The sequence below is a fragment of the Balaenoptera physalus genome, assembly GCF_965194825.1.
Source record: "Balaenoptera physalus genome assembly, chromosome: 13".
In the NCBI taxonomy this organism is placed as follows: domain Eukaryota; kingdom Metazoa; phylum Chordata; class Mammalia; order Artiodactyla; family Balaenopteridae; genus Balaenoptera; species Balaenoptera physalus.
In genome coordinates, this window is record NC_138892.1 from 83,363,558 (window position 1) to 83,383,750 (window position 20,193).

A 20,193-nucleotide genomic window follows, 5' to 3' on the forward strand; every position below is an offset into this window, starting at 1 on the left:
CTACTTAAAAATTGTTTTATTATGAAAAATATTAAATATGTACAAGAGTGGAGAAAACGGCATAAAGAATCCCCACCTACCCTTTATCCAGTTTTCCCAATCATAGTTCATGGCCAATCTTGTTTCATTCACACTCCCACCCAGTTCTTCCACGTTGCTTCAATCCATCATTTTGAAGCAAATCCCAGACATAATCTCATTTCAAATGCGTACATTTTCATATGTATTTCTGAAATACAAGGACCCTTAAAGACTAGAACCACAATACCGTTATCATGCTTTAGAAATTAACAGTGATTCTCTATTATCATATATCCAATCAGCGTTTCATTTTTTCTGTCTCATAAGCAGTTATTTTTAATAGCAGTTTGTTTGAATTAGCAGCTAAACAAAACCTGCACTTCGTTTGATATGTCTCTCAAGTCTCTTAATTTATAGGTGCCCTCTCCCCTTTTTTTCCCCTCCCATTGCAATGTATTTGTTGAAGAAACTGCCGTCATTTGTTCCGTGGAATTTGTAACATTCTGGATTTAGAGTATTGCCTCCCTGTGGTATTATTTAACATGTTCTGGTGTTTTCTGTACTTGATGTAAACTGGTAATAAAGTGCTTGGTTAGATTCAAGTTTAATTTTCTTTTTTATTTGACAAGACTGCTTCAAATAAAAAAGCAGCCCATCAGCTTTTTGTGTATATCCGTCAGGAGTTAGTCTCCCTTTCTGTGATGTTAAAATTGATTAGTAAGTTCTAGGCACCTGATTTAGCCTGATCCATCCATTATAAAATACCCCATGGGGGCTTCCCTGGTGGCTCAGTGGTTGAGAATCTGCCTGCCAATGCAGGGGACATGGCTTCGAGCCCTGGTCTGGGAAGATCCCACATGCTGCGGAGCGACTAGGCCCGTGAGCCACAATTGCTGAGCCTGTGCGTCTGGAGCCTGTGCTCCGCAACAAGAGAGGCCGCGATAGTGAGAGGCCTGCGCACCGCGATGAAGAGTGGCCCCCACTTGCCGCAAGTAGAGAAAGCCCTTGCACAGAAACGAAGACCCAACACAGCCATAAATAAATAAATAAATAAATAAAATTTTAAAAAAATAAAATACCCCATCAGCTTTTCACCTAATAATTTCAGCAGCCATTTATGATCATTGCCTAGATCTATTATAGCAAGAAGGAGAGATACTATTTTTTTAAAGTAATTCCTAAGAGCTGGGATGTAACCGAGTGACATAGCTGTGTGATTCTCCTGCTAAGTTTGGTGGTTGAACATTCTCCTTTAAAGACAAGTCATGAAGAATCTTTACTGAGCTAAGAAGTATATAGCATCAACTTAGAAGCTCTGTGAAAAGAAGAAGCCCTAAGTGAACCAGTCATTATTTTGTGGAGTTGGCATTCTCACGAGGCAGTTTCACAGGCCCAAACCTAAAAGGGATAAGGTGACTTTTTTGCTTTTATGTTTGATAAATAACAGAGCTTGGACTTCATCAAACTTTCAGTATATACTGCACTATCTGTACATTCATATTTTATTTAAAATAACAACAGAGAGGGGAGTGTTGAGAAACACCATTGAAGTATCTGACCCATTTCTCTGTTGGGGTTTGAGAGTGGAGGCAGTGAATAATCCCTATCACTGAGCCTTTCCTGATCATTGCTAATGATATTTCCACTGCCAACCTTGGAGGAAGAGGAGGAAAGGGAAGGAGATAAATTGGAAAGGGCTGGGAGGGGTGTTCTAAACTAGAGCTACTTACTGAGAGGAATTCAGGGTGAATTGACTCTTAACATTGGAAAATAACCTAGAAATTATCTGATCCAACTTCTTTGCCCATCCAAGGTTTCCTCCAAAAGGATCTGGCAATGAGGGGGCTCTTCTCTGCACATTCTGAGCCCTCATGGCACTCATCTCCTTCTGCCTCTTTAATTCTGTGTATCTTATTTTCACTACTGGATTTTACATTCCTTGAGGGCAAGAGATTTATCTCTTTCTCTGGTTTAGTCCCATGTAGAGTGTCAAAGAGAAACACAGCTGGACATTAGTTAGAGCAATAAGAACACACTTTATTCAGTAACTACTGACAGTTCAGGAAACAGCTGAGCTCCATTCTGATTTGCGCAGGGTTGACTGGGTATTTTAAAGAGAGAATGGGAGGGGCGGCAAACGGGCTCGGCAGAGTCAGAGAAGTAAAAAATTACAAAAGATTGATCATCTACGTGCATTTAGGCTGTGTCTGCTGGCTGGCAGTTATCAGAGTTAGGATTCTGTCCTCCCACGGCCTGGGAGACAGGCCCCTTCCTCCTGATGATTACATTTTAAAGGAATGACTCTCAGTTCCTTGAGAAAGACTTCTGAGTTGTAAGAGATACATATTCCCAACTGTAAATCCTTTGTAGTAAATGCACTAAGAAACGGAGGTCAGGGGCCTTTTTGTCAGGGATTAGCTAGAAAAAGGTAAATTCTCCTGGCAATGATGATCTTTCTCAGGCAGGCATTTTAGTGGAGGGGCTGGGGTCATCCCAGGAACATGGCCTTATGCTGCTAAAAGCCATACTAGAGTTTGGCCATCCCCTAGTGCAGAGGTTTGGATGGAGTTTGTTATATGCTGAAAGTTCTGCAGTTTTCAGGGGTCTAGAACACCAGTTAAAGAATTTGTGTTTACTGAACAAATTTAAGTAAATTTAGTTTCCTCTACGCTGAAAGGAAGGGGGTCAGTTAGAATGCCTTAGTGCCTAGACACAGCCAGGAAACAGGAGTAACATCCCCAATCATAAATTTCCTTCCCTAGGTCCACCTGGCTATTCTTATTATCAAGGACAGCTGTACTTCCGTCCTCTTAAACGCTAGCCTCTCGATTTGTAAGAGACTTTATCTCCTTACCACAGATATTTTGATTTTTTGAAATAGTTCAAAATGGATCAATCTATTATAAAATGGTTAATATTTTCATAATATCTACTGCAGGATTTGGGGCACTATTAAAAAGGGACAGGTCAAATGTCTCTTACCCAGGGAATAGTACCCAACAGGGCAGCATTTCATGTCATATGCTTTCATCTATACCATTTATCTCAGTTGTTATGTATTTATTTATGATAATTTTTAAATATAGGTCATGGAAACTTTGTCTTATTCATCATTGAAAGGCCAGCACTTACCACAATGACTAGCAGCTATTAAATAGATTCCAAAATGATCAACTTAATGACTAAATGAATGAATGACTTTCCATCTTACCTTGTCTTTTCTATAACATTGATAGTATAGAAGTGCTATTTAATAGAAACATGGTGAATGAATGTTTGCAAAGTGTCATGGATCTCGAGTTATGTTTCAATGACTCTTCTTCTCTTTGTAGATTCCTTACCTATTCCTACCTCTTGGCCTTCAACGTGTGGCTTCTGCTTGCACCTGTTACCCTGTGCTATGACTGGCAGGTGGGCAGTATTCCTCTGGTAGAGACCATATGGGACACGCGGAACTTAGCCACCGTCCTTCTGGCAGTTGTGATGGCCTTACTGAGCCTTCATTGTTTAGCAGCCTTCAAGGTAATTTTCTTAAGATTCAAATGAATTCTACATTTCAAGAGAGATACTCTATACTCAGTAACTCTTTTTTGCAAGGGGGTGTGGGTCTAAATTGAATTTACTCGTTCATCTAAAAAACTTTGTGTATTTAAAAATTTTCCAGAAAGGTAATATATATTTTAAAGACCTTATCAGGGTTAATAGACCAAGGTTACAATGTTTGCAAATGAGAAATTTTTTTCTTGCAGTGGTTGACTCATTTTTGACCTAATTCGTTTGATTTCATGTAATGATAAATGAGATAATGATAACATGTTCATAAGTGCTTAAATGTGGTTAAGATTCTGCTTACACTAATAAATGCCTGCCTGAGTTGGTTGGGTGATTCTCACTTCAAAAAAAAGATAATAGCACAAAACTTTATTAAAAGTTTTAATATTGGGAACTTGGAAAAATATTGGAACGTGGAAAAAATTATTAAATGTAACCATTTCAAAAACGATCAAAGACAGCAAAGAACTTGAAAATATTTACTTATTAAAAACTGCTACTGCCTTGTGTAAGATGCTTCTTGCCTGAGGATATTCCCATCCCCCCAGATCTAGTGTTAAAAACTCACAGGTTTACAGGCTGGAGGTGGCTGATTTGGTTTGGGAGAGTAGCAGAGCACCTAGCAATTTAAGGGGTAGATTTTGGAAGCAAGAGAGCTGTACAAGGGCTGAGATAATACACTCTCCGCGCATTCACGGATGAATGAGAAAACAACATGTGCACGTGGGACATCCTAGAAAGCGCGAGCAAAACTGAAAGCCTGGGGAGACTTACTTATTTGCTGCAAATTTGAATGAATTCTTCAACACAAATGCAGGTTGGGCGGCAGAGGGTGGAAGTTTCACTGGCTTTAGTTGTCTGTATATAACCTCTGATGAAATCATTGGCTGATCATAAAGCTATGCAGGAACAAGAGAGATTCCCCAGAGATCCAGGCAAAAGAAAGAAAGAAACAAATAAAACCCCACTAAGCAAAAATTTCGGCTCTCTACATAAAAACAGATTTTTCAGTTTGAATCCAGGCAAGTTTATCATATATTAAAACAGGAAACCATCAAATTTCAGAAGAACAAAATAGAATAGAGAGTCACTATAATGTATGACACACAATGTCGGGTTTTTAATTAGATTACTGGACATGTAAAGAAATAGGTGACCCAAAGTCAGGAAAAAATAGTCAGTAGAAAATGGAATAGAATTCAGATTCCAAAGATAAACTCACATTTACAAGCTTAACTGATTTTTGACAAAGTTACCAATGTAATTCAATGGGGAAATATAAGGTACTGAAATACAGAATTATCTGTAAGGGGAAAATGTGAACATTAACCCTTACCTTATACTATACACTTAGAAAGTATTTCTAAGTGGATCATAGTCCTAAACAAAAGAGTTAAATAACACCAAAAATTCTAAAAGGAAATAATAGAAGAAAATCTTCTCGGTAAGGGCTACCATAACTACCCTATTTAAAATGAAATCACATACCCTCTGCTCCACATCTTACCTCCCTTTCACTTAACTTTTTCTTCACTATACTTCCAGTTTCTAAAATGCTATATAATTTTGTTATTTTATGTAATATCTGTTTCCTCCAACTAGAGCATAAACCCCACGAGGACAGAGATTATTTTCTGTTTTGTTCAATGCCATATTTCTAACATCAAGAGTTTGTCACATCCAATATTTATTATCTAAATTTTATTGTTTGCCACTCAGTATACATTATCTAAATGAATAAAATCATAAAAAGTTAGAAACTCTATTTCGATTTTGGTACGCAGAACTTTTTGCTTAAGTGAACTATATTTAAAGCCTAAAAAAAACTGTGCTCAATACCGGTGTGAAATGCTTGGGAGTCAATATGGGGTTTGTTTTATTAGCCTTTCAGTGTGGTTTGACATGCCTGCTATACCGGTATTGATCTGCAAGAGTAAATGTAGTAGAGTGCTGGACTGGTATGTCAGAAAGGGGTTTTCTTGACTCTCTCCCAGCTAACTAAAGGGAGTGGTGCGTCCCCACAGGCTGTCACCTTGGTCAGGTTATGTTAAAGCTGGACCTTCATGCTAGCAGTAAACCCCTGCACATAGGCGAACCTTGGCCATCCCCAGAGCATCTGTGGTAACATGATGAATGAATGGAAACTTCCTCGTTGGAAGACTGTTAATCCTTTTCTTTCATGGAATTTGTTCCAAAATCACTTTACTGCATCAGGAAAAACATTAGCAAAGCATTCCAGCTGTGGTGATAGTAAGATTTAGCTCTTCTATGGTGACTTTCATCTTGAAAATTCTTTGCGAACATTAACTAAAGCCTCTGGCAATTCTTGGAGGCTACTTGCACTTTCTACATTTTCTTCTTTCAGAGTTTGGAGGCAGAGGTTTGGCATCTAGCTCATGTTTACGTGGCCTTGCCTCTCTGTTCTTGATCTACTTACACGTTGGAAGGTCTTAAAAATCAGATTCTCCTGCTAATTCGTAAGCTCTTGAAACGGAGATAATCTTGGTTATTCTATGTGGTGATTAGTTACTAAGGACATGATCCTAAGGACTCTGACTCCAAGACAATACACAGTAGAGTTAAGATTTTATGAAAAAAGAGGTCTTGCTTTACCGACATTTTTCTGTGCTAAAAAGGAACAGTGGATGAAATGTTTACAGTAATGTCAGCAAAATAAACACAGCTCTGTCCACCTAGAATATTTCCAAATGATGTGTGTACTGCATCAATGTGTTGGATTGAAATTACTTTATAATCCCTGGCTATTTCCTTAAATTTTGAGATAGTGAGTCCATATGATACATTACCAGGGGAAAAAATGATTGGATAAACAAGCATAAACATTGAGTCCAGGGAATCATGGAAAATATTTCTTTTATTTCACCTTTGATGGATTCTCAGTCATACAAAGGGCCACCCTGGCTTATATTCAGGGGAGAGCATGTTCTTTTTAGCCTCACTACTTCTTCCTCTTTAATTCTCTTAATGTTGATTGAGTGTCTACTTGTTGCCAGGATTACAGAAGGGAACAAAATGAAGGTCTTGCCTACATGGAGCTTACAGTTAAACACTTAAAATTTGTCATTACATGCCAGGTGTTGTTAAGGGCTATGAGGAGGTCAGGGCTGGCCTCACAGATATTATGACATTGAGCAGAGATATAAAGGAAGTGAAGGAATGAGCCATTTGGCTGTTGGGGGAGGGGTATTTCAAGTAGAAGGAAAGCAAGCGCCAAGACCCTGAGGCAGGAAAGTACTGGAGTGTTCACAAAACAGCAGGGAAGCTGACACAGCTGCAGCAGAGGGGTCAATGGTAGAGCCAAATGAAATGATGTCCAGGAGATGATGGAGTGTGTGTGTGTGTGTGTGTGTGTGTGTGTGTGTGTGTGCACGTGCGTGTGTGTGTGTGCATGCGTGTGCGCGCAGGATCAAGCCTAGGTCTTTTAAGCCTCTGCCTGCTTTCTTTTTACCTGCCATGCTTTTTCCACAGGGTCTCTGGCTCTGTTAACTGTTGGATGGTTTTGTCTGATTTTCTTGTTGATAAGGTCTGCCCATGGAGGGGAACGAGATGGGGAAAGAATTCAGGTCCTTTGTAAAGAATTTAGATGTTTCTGTGTATGTGTTTGTGGAAGATAAGAGGTGAGGGTTGAAGGAAAAGGGCAGCCTTGGAGTCCATAAGGCATCTATAAGACATACAAATCTTTCTTTTGCTAATATTAACCAGCTTTGGGGGGGGGCATAACTTTGGGGCAATATATATGCTTACAATCTTTGTTTATCCTCCAATTTACCAAACTCACTTCTTTCATCCTACCTTGTTATCAACCAGGGCACTGGTGGAGGGGGATATAATCTACCCTGATACAATTGTATTTACACATAATTGAATTTTTTCTGGAAAATATTTTGACTTTACAAAGCAACAAATTACCACATGTAAGAAATAAAAGAGCAGTTATTTCCCAATTCCCAACCACGCCCCAAGACCCACCCTCTGCAGGCCTGCTTTGAACATTTGTCCTTGTACATTTTTACACTTATTGAAAACAAAAACAAATTCTTTTATACAAGTAAATTAAGTTACACACCATTATAAATCACAGACCCTTCTAGGCCACTTCCACAGCCAGTTGGAGTGTCCCTCTAGGTAAGCAGCTCAGAGAACAGATGTCTGAATTTTGACAAGCTTTTGTCCAGGGTTGAGTGGGAGAACTAGGGCTCAGAATCTGAGGGTTTTCTTTCTCTAGAAATAATCACAGAATTAATTTAAAGATTGTTTCTAATTTGTCCTATTTTCATGGCCTAAGAAATTTAAGACCTCAGGGAGTAGTTTATTATTTATCATAAAAGAGCTCACTTGCATCTTTGAGAATTTAAATGTGAAATTTGTATTATTCTGTGCCTCTCCATCACCTCCTTCTATTCACACCCTTTATTCATGAGGAATACATTTGAGTTTATATTACATAATGTAGAGAACAATCTAGAAACTCATTATTGGATTGAATTCTTTTTAACAATGAATTTTAAAGTGAACTAATTTGCTCTCACTTGTTGTGATGAGGATAATCTCTCTGTTGGAATGTATGTACAGTAGTGATACAGAGCACTTAAGCCATGGAGGCTGGTTATTCCATTCTCTTCTATGAATAGTGAATGTTTATATACCAAGAGAACAATAGGCCGAAAATGTACTTGGGTTTTTCTTACAGACTGCGCATCATCAGACTATTGACTTGCAATAAAATAGTGACATATGTCAGGAATGTCAGGAAAGTTTGGATGAATTTGGATTATTTACAGGAGTTAATACCATTGGTCCTACTCTTTATACTTGCCCTTTTCCCATGTCCTTTAATGCGATTTCCTGTGTTACAGAGGAAGCACCACTGTTATATTTAAGAGTAATTTATTTGTTATTGATTCTTTATTACATTCTCACAAGGTATCTTGAGATGTTAAGTTTTTTTTATATCTTTTATAATATCGGGGCATGCTTGTAAAAAAGTAAAACATGAGGAAAAAACAGGAAAGTTAATGATACCCAGCTTTCCCAATAATGACCTCAACAATGAGATGTCTTTTGAGAACAGACATTAAACAGTGGAGGTCCGCTCCCCCAGGTATGAGGCTTTCAGGGTTGGTTTTGTTTGGTTTTTTTGTTTTCATTTTCAGTAGAGGTCACAGCTTTGCCCCAGATTTTCCATTCATAGTCTTCTACATCATTCCCTTGAAACCAGCACAAATCTTCGGCTACGTCTCTGGGCCCTGGAAAACAAGTCAAATTCTCAGGTCTGCAAAGGGATGAATGTGCAGCCTGACCAGTGGAGGTGACCACCAGTGACAACTTGGTGGAAATGGAGAGGCAGGATAGAGTGGGGGTCCTGCATCTTCTCCTTCGGGAGGTGGCTGTGTTCTTCTCTGAGATCTCCCTTCATGTTCTCAGCCTTGCTCTTGATTAGCCTCCATGCTAGTGTGTGTCACAGCCTCTAGCAACACACTCAGTGAAAGAGCAGACAGATGGACAAGTGGAGAGTGTCAGCCTTAGATCTCTCTTTCATTAAAACGCCCACACAACTCAACAAGGAGGAAAGATCGGAAAGTGATTATTTTCTCATTGACATTCTTACCTCATTCCCAAAAGTACTTGGAACAGAAGGAGCTTATGAGAATAAGCATAATACAATAGGGCAGACCAGGAGGTGGCAAACTTTTCTCTTTCTTTTGGCAAAGAACCAGATAGAAAATATTTGAGGTTTTGTCATACAGTCTGTCACAACTATTCAACTCCACCAGTGGCGCATAAATTAGCTGACCCCTGCTGTAGAACATTGTACTACCATAGATTCATACAGTTGAACTGAACATGCTTTCAGATTTCTGGAAATTACTTTGCATTTAGCTTAGCCAAGTAGTATGTTATGGTATTATTGTGTCACATAGATCACTGTGGAATAACTCTTTTAAATTCCAGAATAGCCATTTTGAAACCTGGTAAAATAAGCATCGTGTTGTAATATTCCAAATGGTAAAATAAAATTGAACTTGAGGAATGAAGATTTCATTTAATGGTTAATGGCTTTGTGCCAATATTAATGGTTTTTTTTTCTTTTCTTCTGGCCTACATTTTTCTTTTCAGTTTCCATTCTCTGGAAGCTTCATGTTCTCCATCCTTTGTCCTCAATTCATGAGAATCCTCCTCATACTATTACAGGTCCAATCTTTCCAGCTCATTTACAACCCATCCTGTTTGTCCTGCTTTGGAACCCCTGCAATCACTGATAGAAGAGGCCCTGTGATGTCTTGCCATGGTCCATCTGTCTGTGACCACCAGTGCTTTGGGAGGAGCCATTGTCTGGGATGTCTCTCTGTCTCATATTTGGCCAGCCTAATTGATCCAGGCTCTTCTCACTTCCCTCAGCTGGCCTCTCCACCTGCCACTTTTACCTGTGGTGATAATGTCCTGCTACTAGGTCACAGTTTTCCAAGGCAGTACCTGTAGTCAATTTTGGCCACGCGCTAAAGCTGAGATTTCTGTTTACGTCATTTTTCTGATGAAAGTTGGAAAATGAGCTTACCACGTCATCAGATGTGATATTGGAAAATGGAGAAGTTGAATTTGCACCTTATTTTAAAATGGAACCCATTTAAAGATCCATTGGTACTGCCTCTTCCCACATACTTTTACATCACTGCTTTGCCGTACATGATACAAATTGTGACTTATGTTCTGTCACTCTAATTTCATTTGGTAGTCTACTTTAAATTCATGACCAGCAACTTCAGGTGGGAGCCAGGCCCCTGCATGTAAGAGGCAGCCCAGGTGTGGAGGAGCACTGCCCCAAGTTCCAGATCCAGAGTCCCGAGACTGGGACGAGGGGAGGCTGCAGAGGGGAGTGATTAACGCTGACCTGAGTCAGGCCAAGCTGTGCCCCTGACCCGTGTGAGCTCACCTTTTTCAGCCCTGTTCTTACACCGTAGTTATTGTGAGGTTGAACCATGGCAAGCCACACTGGACTCTCAGCACAGTGTCTGGTATGTGGGAAACACTGAGTACCTGACAGCTGTTTCTGTAGTCCTTGTCACCATCTCCATCATCGAGAAATCGTCACAGCTCAAAGTCAGGAGCACAATAAGGCCTCTTGTTTCCATTTTGTAGGAATAACCAGTCTTGAAAAAACGTAACCCAGTTGACTGCTTTTTTTTTGATTCTGTATATTTCAATTTACAGTCATGCTTTAGATCATCAAAAAATATTTATAACACTGCTGAAGATTGATCCTGCCCTCCCACCTCCCTTTATTCCCCCATCCTAGGTAACAGAGGTTTAAATTCTTGACCTAAGAGCTAAGAGTAGTAACATACTTGCAGGTGTTTAATGTTTAAGCATATTTTGGAATTTGGAAGTAGATATGTTCAAATATCATATAAGGGCAGAATCCTAACATAAAACTACTCTATCTAGTTCAAAAAATGAATGTTTATCAAGAGAAAGGGAATAGTGACAAATATCACTGACTTATGTACAAATGAACATTGGAGTTATCACCTAAACCTCCAAACTATAGAAATATGATAGATGTTTTTAAGGGTATTTGAAAGTTTACCAGAATAAGCAAGATACAAGAAAACATTCATTTTCTTTGATTGTTGTTCTTAAAACCTGTTACTGTCATTACCAGATTTCTCCATTCCACTCAGTGCTGGGTATTGGAACAAAATAGCCATTGGAGATGCATCTTTTTATTCAGTGGCTACCTGAAAATCAGAGGCTCTTGTGCAGTCTTCCCAAGGCATTCTTTGTTGTCTATTACTAATATGTCACCTGGGAAGTCATTTTTCCTTGTGCTGCATCTGAACCTAATGCAGATCCTTCTCATGTTCTGTGTAGTACACAGTTCGGTTGCACTGCTCTGCTTGGCTTTTTATCTGGGCCTGGCAGGAGCTTTTTCACATCATTAAATAATTTGTTTTATTCCTTGCCTTCAAATGGCAATTACATTTTCACAAGTCACACTCTTTAATAAGAAAATGACTTACCTAACCCTCTGATGTTTATACCTTAGCTGGAAGACTCACTGAATTTATTAATGGAAGAATTTTAGATAGTTGCATAATGGAAAAAAGGAATTTTCAGACATCAGTAACAGCTTTATTTATTTTTCTTGATTGTATGCTTTATGATTCTCAGCAAGATTTTATAGTCTGTATTATTACTTGCTTTTACTCAGAATAATTGTCACCTTTTGAGTGATAAGCTTAATTTTTAACACATTTTACTATTTCTTTTAACTTAATGATTTATACTCTCATAAAAGCAACTCATTACCACTTAGCCTTGCAATGCTTCTGATTGTTTTAAACTCTTAAAAAGGTCAAAAGACATTTTTTTAACTCCTGGAGCCATTCTGTCATTATTTCCATTGAGAATGTGACATTTCTCTTTAAAGGAGCACACCCTTTCCATATTGTTTGAAGAAAACCATGAAATATGTAATTAGGATGCCCAAATATAAAAGCAGCTAAAACAAGTTCCTCTAAACAGAAAACCCATTGGAAATGCTTATTGTATTGGAAAATACAAAGGAGACTGAAGTGATTGATTGCCAGATTCTCTAGGTGGTTCACTGTAAGTACAAAGCCCAAGGAGCCTATAAAGGAGTGATAAATGCAACATGGGGAGAATCAATCCCCTCCTTAAAAACAAAAAAACAAAAAAACTAAAATGCCTTACTTTTACACATGCTTTGTCTAAAGAGGCAGCATGGAGTATTAGAAAGAAAATGAGTTTGTCATACAAGCTTTAATGTTTCTGTATTTACATTATTACACATCAAAATGTTGACAATAGGGTCTTCAAACTTTGTTCTCACCTAAAATATAATCAGAATGAATGAAATAATATATATGGTACATGGGGTTGTTCAGAAAGGCAAGTGCTGTATAAATGCATTTCCACATGGTGTTTCAAGTCAACATTCTGAAACTTAACTCCTGAACTTACCTGTTCATTGTTTCCCTGACCGTGATTTCCCACCTTTGTGCGTCCTACTAGTTGCCCAAGCCAAAATTCTTGGGGTTTTCTTGTTGCCTCTCTGTCTTGCTCGTTAATATTACATTCAACCCATCAATAAATCCTGTCAACTTTTGTTTCAAAATAATGTCTAGAATCTGACCACTTCTCACTGCCGTCACTGCTATCACCCTGGTCCAAGCCATTCTCTCTCACCTAGATTATTGCCATAGCCTCCAACTAGTTGGCCTGCTTCTACCCTAGTGCCAGTGGTCCAGACTATTCTCAGTACAGTGACTACCATGATTCTTAAAAATGTAAATCAGATCCTATCTTTCTTATACTTAAAATTTTTCAGTGGCTCCTTATTTCTCGCAAGTAAAAGTCATAACTTTTATAATGGCCGAAAAGGTTTTACATGCTCTGTCCCCATTATTTTTCTGGTTTCTTCTTGAACTCATTTCTTCCTATGAAACGAATACTGTGGCTGACTCCTTCATCTCTTGCAAGTCTTTGCTTAATTGCCACCTTCTCAATGAGGCATACTCTGTCCACCATGTTTAGAATTGCAACCCCCTTCTTGTCCACCCACCTTATATTGCAGATACCCCTCACCAGACTATCTTTTTTTTTCCCTCTCTGGAAAGGCAGCGGTTTTTGTGTGTGTGTGTCTGTTTTGCTAACTGATGTATGCCAAAGAGCCTAGAATAGTGTCTGGAAAATACAGAGAAGATGGAAGTTATTGATTGCTAAATTCTTTAAGTGATTTCCTGTAAGCACAATGCCCAAAGAGACTAAAAAGAGAAGGCAATAATACATATTTGTTGAATGAGTGAGTAATCAGTGATGGTGTTTTACCAAGGGCCTCATTGCTGAGGTTGGAAAAGTTACCAAGAATACTCTGAGGAAGCAAATTATTAGGGGGAGTGTCCTCTAGTATCCTTGATGCTCCTGTACTTTGTGTGTCTCATAGGCAGAGGCCAGGGCTCTGAGTAGCATGACCAGTCTCAGTCAGCAGCCACATATATAGCTGTGTGTTGGAAATGGAAACTGGTCTTAAAAGCTGACAAGGTATTTAGAGACAAGCAGAATAAATTTGTAAGTGCAGGAAGGTGCATTTAGAGAGGAAAAGCCTAGAGGAAATGATAACGTATTTGATATTTAATTTATTGATCATTCATTTGTTCCCAAAAATACGCTGAGTATGGAGAATAAAAATAGAAGTAAACCCAGTAGCTACCTTGAAGAGCTTGGTTTTCTCCACTTTCAGTCCATCCCTCCAGCTCTGAGAGAATTATCCTTCTAAACACAGATATGCCTCTCACCTGCCAAGAAACTTTCCTGCTCTTAGGACTTATCCTGGCGGGAGCCAAGACTATGCTGATGGGTGGCTTGATAAAGTTCTCTAAATGTATAGTGATTTTTTACATGGTAATCATCTATTCTACATCTACGAAGGATGAGCGACAGAAAATGTATTTCAGCTGTAGCATGAAAGCTATAAAAGAGATGTAGGGAATATTTGGCAGACAGTGAGATGATTTTGGGGGCAGGTTATAGAAGCTCATAAGATGGAAACTTTTCTTTTTAACTTCATTCTGCTTGAGCAGTTTATACCAGCATTTCTCAAAATATGTTCTACATCATATAGGTCATTAAGTAAGGTTACTCTAAATAAAGATCCTGCATTTCAGAAGCACTAGGTTTAGAGAAGTTAAATATATTTTTCTTTACTGAGGGACTTCACAAAACTTTTACTGTGCTCTAAGCAGCCTTTTGAGTTTTTTTTTTTTTTTAATTGGAGTAAAATTGCTTTACAATGTTGTGTTAGTTTCTGCTGTACAATGAAGTGAATCAGCTATATGTATACCTATATCCCCTCCCTCTTGGACCTCCCTCCCACCCCACCCCCATCCCACCCATCTAGGTCATCATAGAACACCGAGCTGAGCTCCCTGTGCTATACAGCAGGTTCCCACTAGCTATCTGTTTTACACATGGTCGTGTATTTATGTCAAACCTAATCTCACAATTCGTCCCACCCTCCCCTTCCCCTCCGTGTCCACATGTCCATTCTCTACGTCTGCATCTCTATTCCTGTCCTACAAATAGGTTCATCTGTACCATTTTTCTAGATTCCACATATATGAGTTAATATACGGTATTTGTTTTTGTTTTTCTGGCTTACTTCACTCTGTATGACAGTCTCTAGATCCATCCACATCTCTACAAATGACCAATTTCATTCCTTTTTATGGCTGAGTAATATTCCATTGTATATATATACCACATCTTCTTTATCCATTCATCTATCTTTGGACATTTAGGTTGTTTCCATGTCTTGGCTATTGAGTTTTTAAATGGGGTATATAGTAAGTGGCATTTCTCAAATTTATTTGAATTTGGAAACTTTTTTAGGGCCTTCTTCCAGGATCAGTGTTGTGATAGCATGTTTTGGGAAGTATTGACTTGGAGGTATCAGGGCTGGTGGCTAAGTGAATTTTGAGAGTCCATTCTTGAGCAGTGTTTAAACACTTTCTTGCTGCCATACATGTACCTTCAAAAACAATAGCCACCACCACAGCATCAACAAAACAATTTTCATATTATTATCCCTATAGCAATACCACCTGAAAAAGTGAGAGGTACAGCCTTGGAACAGATTCCTGGAGACTTGGTTTTCATCAGATTGAGGCTGTAATTAGAAATTTGGATGTGGGTATTTGATGCAATGACTGTGACGGCTAAGGCTCATGATGGGATGAGGATACTGCATGGCCATCCATCAAATGCCATAGTTTGGGGAAGTGAGTATTACCTTGAGTAACTGATTCATCCATATATGAAGTGACAGTTTTCCAAGTGAAACCAAAGTGACATGGCATGTATCTCTGCACATGTAGTACTCCCTGTAACTGGAGAAAGCTAAAAATTGTATCTTTATTTGCTTCACTGTTGATTTAAAAAGAAGGTGCTTGACAGAGTACCTCTATGCCTTACCTGAGTGGAAAGCGAGCTGTCCTTCCCACAGAACATAAGTCCTTTCATGGAAGCTTCTTGTAGAAAGGCTGGAGGACAGAGAAAAGACTTCCTGGAGCTTCGTGATAAGCCAGTGTGTGACTGTTTGATAATAAATGGTTGCACTTTTGGCAGAATTTCATGTAAAGCCTGCTTTCATTTTTGTGTCCTGTCTGGCTCTGATCGCCAGAGGCCAGCAGTATTTACAGAAGGACGGCAACTTTCGATGGCCAAATTGGCCTAGTCAGTTTGTGACCCAGCCCCCTGGCATTTGGTATTAAAAAGCGATTAACTGGGAAGAACATTTATTAACATCAACCTCCCTGGCATTGCCTTGAAAACTGTCTCCATTCCAAGGCACCACAATCCCTTTTGATGTGGGTGACTTTGGCCAGTGAACTCTAGTTTTCTGCCTGTTACAGATTTGGGTACTCACTCTGACAGTGTCTTTGCTTGGGGAATAAGTCAATGCCAAGGCTTGTTGGAGAAACACTTTCACCCTTTGTTTTTCTGTCTAGAAGATTTTTTTCTTTTACCTTGTAAGAATTTCCCAAGGGAAAAATGACTCTCAATTAGTGATACATGGTCAAATTCTTGCTTTTATGTCAAGCCTTATATAGATCATATTATGCTGCTTCTCTCTTAGCTACACTTTAGAGATTTATGGTGTTGCTGTTTGGTGGAAAGCAGGCCTAATGAAAAAATGATAATAGGTGTTGGAATGTCTGAATATGGAAAATTACAAGTATTTGATACTATTTTAAAACCTAAAGCCTTTGTCTCCATCCTTTGTACATTCATTAGTCCATTAAATTTGCCCTTTTAGGCTATGGTAGTTAGGCTGTTCAGTTAAAGGTAAGGGAAGATGCACAGTTAAAGGTAAGGGAAGAGCATTACTTAATCATGTCAGTTACTTGTAAAAAAGAGCTTTTAACAACTTTGATAAAAAAAGATGATCCACTAGGCTTTTATCACCATATGTTTCAGAATCAGGAAAGTGGGTCTTATCCAATGAGATCCAACCTATTTTGATTATAGAAGGTATTTTAATTTTGGATGAGTACATTGATGGAAAACAGGAATCAAATCCATTATTCATAGCAGTTACTTCAGAAGCTCAATTGGACAAGTAAAAATCCCTTTTTTTAGCTGTTAAGAGAGAAGCTTACTAAATTTATTATTACTTTCATATCTTATAACCTTGAAGTAAGCCAAACATCTCTCTGTAATTTGTTTGATAAAGTAGGATGAATTATAGTCTTTAAGAAATGCTACTCTAAAATATTTGCATCTTTACTGTGTGAAACTGTGTGGGATTTTTGTGGTTCCTTCTCCTTATTCATTTTAGATTACAGAGGGAAGGGACTGTCCTCTGTGTGACAATCCCAAGTGGGTAGATGAATCATACTTCTGAGTGAGTGTGACTCATGGTGTGAAAAAGTAAAAATCTTGTCTCTTTCTTAACAGAAAATAAGTCTATAGCATCCTGCTTTGGAAGGTTTTGGCAGAGGGACATCTTAGAAATATTTAAGCGGTAGTCATAGGTAGAAGACCACTTCTGCCAAGTGTGTATATTTTCACAGGAACAAAACTATTTATGAAAATGCATCTAATTTATCTTCTGCCTCTTGTTTCCTCATCATCAAAGCTAAATTCACGCATGACTTCATTTGCATGGTTAAATCCATCCTGGTTCTTAATTGAATTCTTACAGAGGGAAAAAATTGGTTAACTGCACCAGCCTCCCTCCCACCTAAGGTCACTTTATTAAGTTATACTTCTTTTTTTTTAAGATTTTTTTTTGATGTGGACCATTTTTAAAGTCTTTATTGAATTTGTTACAATACTGCTTCTGTTTTATGTTTTGGTATTTTGGCCACGAGGCATGTGGGATCTTAGCTCCCTGACCAGGGATCGAACCCACACCCCCTGCACTTGAGGGCAGTCTTAACCACTGGACCACCAGGGAAGTCCCAAGTTATAGTTCTTAACCAGGGATTCGGCGGCATTACCTGTGTCATCTTTGTTTCACTAGCCAGAGCTGGATGCGGGGAGCATGATGGAAGACCTGGACCACTAGGTGGTGACCTTTTCCCCTCTGTGCTCTGGACAGGCTCTGGGCACAAGACTGAGCTTCTGCTGACAGTTTTCTCTCCTTGGTCCCACAGGCCCCCTGTCCAGTGCACCACTGATTCTTCTCTGGACAGGGCCTCCCCTGAAGGCAGAGGTATCTAATGGGGGTTCTGATGCCTCCCCTCAGTTCCTCCTTTCTCCTGAGTCCACCCAGATAACTTTGGTCTCAACACAGATGAACACGTAGCTCTTAGAGCTACACTACTGTTGTGATTTTCCAAATCCACCCTCCTGAGCGAATACCTGATATAAATATGAATATCACAGATGCTACAAGAGTAAGTGGTTATCAGAGAAAGACAGATACTGTATGATTTCTCTTACATGTGGAATCTAACAATACAACATACTAGTGGTTACCAGTGGGGAGAGGGAAGGGGGAGGGGCTATTGAGAGGTAGGGGGCTAAGAAGTACAAACTATTATGTATAAAATAAGCTACAAGGATATACTGTACAACACAGGGAATATAGTCAATATTTTATAACTAAATGGAGTGTAACCTTTCAAAATTATGAATCACTATACTGTACACCTGTAACTTATATAATATTGACCAGCAACTATACTTCAATTAAAAAATAAATTTAAAGTTTTTTAAAGGTTAAAAGAAAAAGGAACGAGTAAGTGGTTATCACAGTATTACATTCCTGCAAGATTTAGACATAAACAGTTGAATATTAAAAATGGAGGTTAGAGCAATAAGCTCCAGAGCATGTGTAGATTTAAAATTTAGAAGGCTTTTGTCCACTCAGCTTATTCATTACGCCTCTGTGGTCACTAGAATATGAATATTCTGTTATTTTCCTTAATAAGAGGGCGATTTCATCACAGTATTTGATTTCTTATGTCTAAAATAATCATTATCCCCCCTCAAGTCTTCTTAAATATAATTTTGACTTACAATTCAGTAACTAAGATCAAATAAATTATGTCTTCCCCTGTTGTGGCTGTGGACATGGACATGTCCGCTCTTCCAGAGGCTGGCTGTCAGAGTGAGTAGGTGGGCCACCTGCAACGATTTACTGAAACAGAATAATTGATAAAGAACCCACGTTCCATGCAGCATATCCTGCTGCATCCCTGCTGATTGTAGAATACACGTGTCGGCGTTTATCTGGCAAAGGGACTCAGCGGTGAGATTTCTGGTCTAGCTCAGCAGTGCCTTACTAGGTAACCTCCAAATTGCTGGGTCTTATCTGCTCTGTGGGTTTCTGCTACAAAACTAAGAGGAAGCAAAGGGCTGAAATCACCCCCCCCACGCACACACTTGACCTTGTCTTGGGATCCCAAAGCCACATGGACTGTGGGGAAAGGACAGGCTTTGGGGTGAATCAGACCTCAGTTTGAAACCCTTGTTTCTCACTAATTGGATCAACTTAGATAAGTGTCTTAAGTCCTCTGAGCTTCAATTTCCTCATCTATAAACTGGGGATAATTACCTACATCGTAATATTATCATGAAATGTCAGTGGGACAGTCTCAGTCAAATGTCTGGCATATGGTATGTGCTTGAGAGACGCTTGTTTTTCCTTTACTATCTACCATTTGCAGCTTACCAGGTGACTTTTATTTCCCCCTCTGCATGAGTCTCTCCCATAGCATGTGTGTAATAATTTACACGTTGAACACGACCTTAGAAGAGATCTTGTCTTGCCCCTACCTTTCATCTCTCTAGTCTTCCTCACTTTTTTTTTTAAATACACATGTTTCTAGTGCTTTTTCCATTTTTGTTCAGAACCACAGAGAGAGAGGAAGAAAGTTCATTCTCTATTTCTCCCATGTCTCCATAAATTCCTGTAATAGTTTCATTCTAATCAGGAAAAGTTTTATTGAACAACATTTTTCTAATTTATTTAATTCCTTTAACTCCTTACTAGTACTTGATTATTAAAATGAATGGTGACATTCACAGAAAAATAGACAAAATGAAAAGGCAGAGGACTTTGTACCAGATGAAGGAACAGATAAAACCCCAGAAAAACAACTAAATGAAGTGGAGATAGGCAACCTTCCAGAAAAAGAATTCAGAATTATGATAGTGAATATGATCCAGGACCTCAGAAGAACAATGGAGGCAAAGATCGAGAAGATGCAAGAAATGTTTAACAAAGACCTAGAAGAATTAAAGAACAAACATCTAGAAGAATTAAACAACAAACAAACAGAGATGAGAAATACAATAACTGAAATGAAAAATACACTTGAAGGAATCAATAGCAGAATAACTGAGGCAGAAGAACGGAGAAGTGACCTGGAAGACAGAATGGTGGAATTCACTGCTGCGGAACAGAATAAAGAAAAAAGAATGAAAAGAAATCAAGACAACCTAAGAGACTTCTGGGACAACATTAAACGCAACAACATTCACATTATATAGGTCCCAGAAGGAGAAGAGAGAGAGAGAAAGGACCCGAGAAAATATTTGAAGAGATTACAGTCGAAAACTTCCCTAACA

The 20,193-nt window shown here is 38.8% G+C and overlaps 1 protein-coding gene across 2 annotated transcripts in view; it reads left to right on the forward strand.

Moving 5' to 3' along the window:
• TMTC1 (transmembrane O-mannosyltransferase targeting cadherins 1) overlaps positions 1–20,193 on the forward strand; it is a 271,877-nt gene that overhangs the window by 153,637 nt on the left and 98,047 nt on the right. For both annotated transcript variants that reach the window (XM_082419615.1, XM_082419614.1), the window contains exon 8: positions 3,354–3,543. In XM_082419615.1, the coding sequence (XP_082275741.1) occupies positions 3,354–3,543 (190 nt within the window). The remainder of the gene's footprint in view (positions 1–3,353; positions 3,544–20,193) is intronic.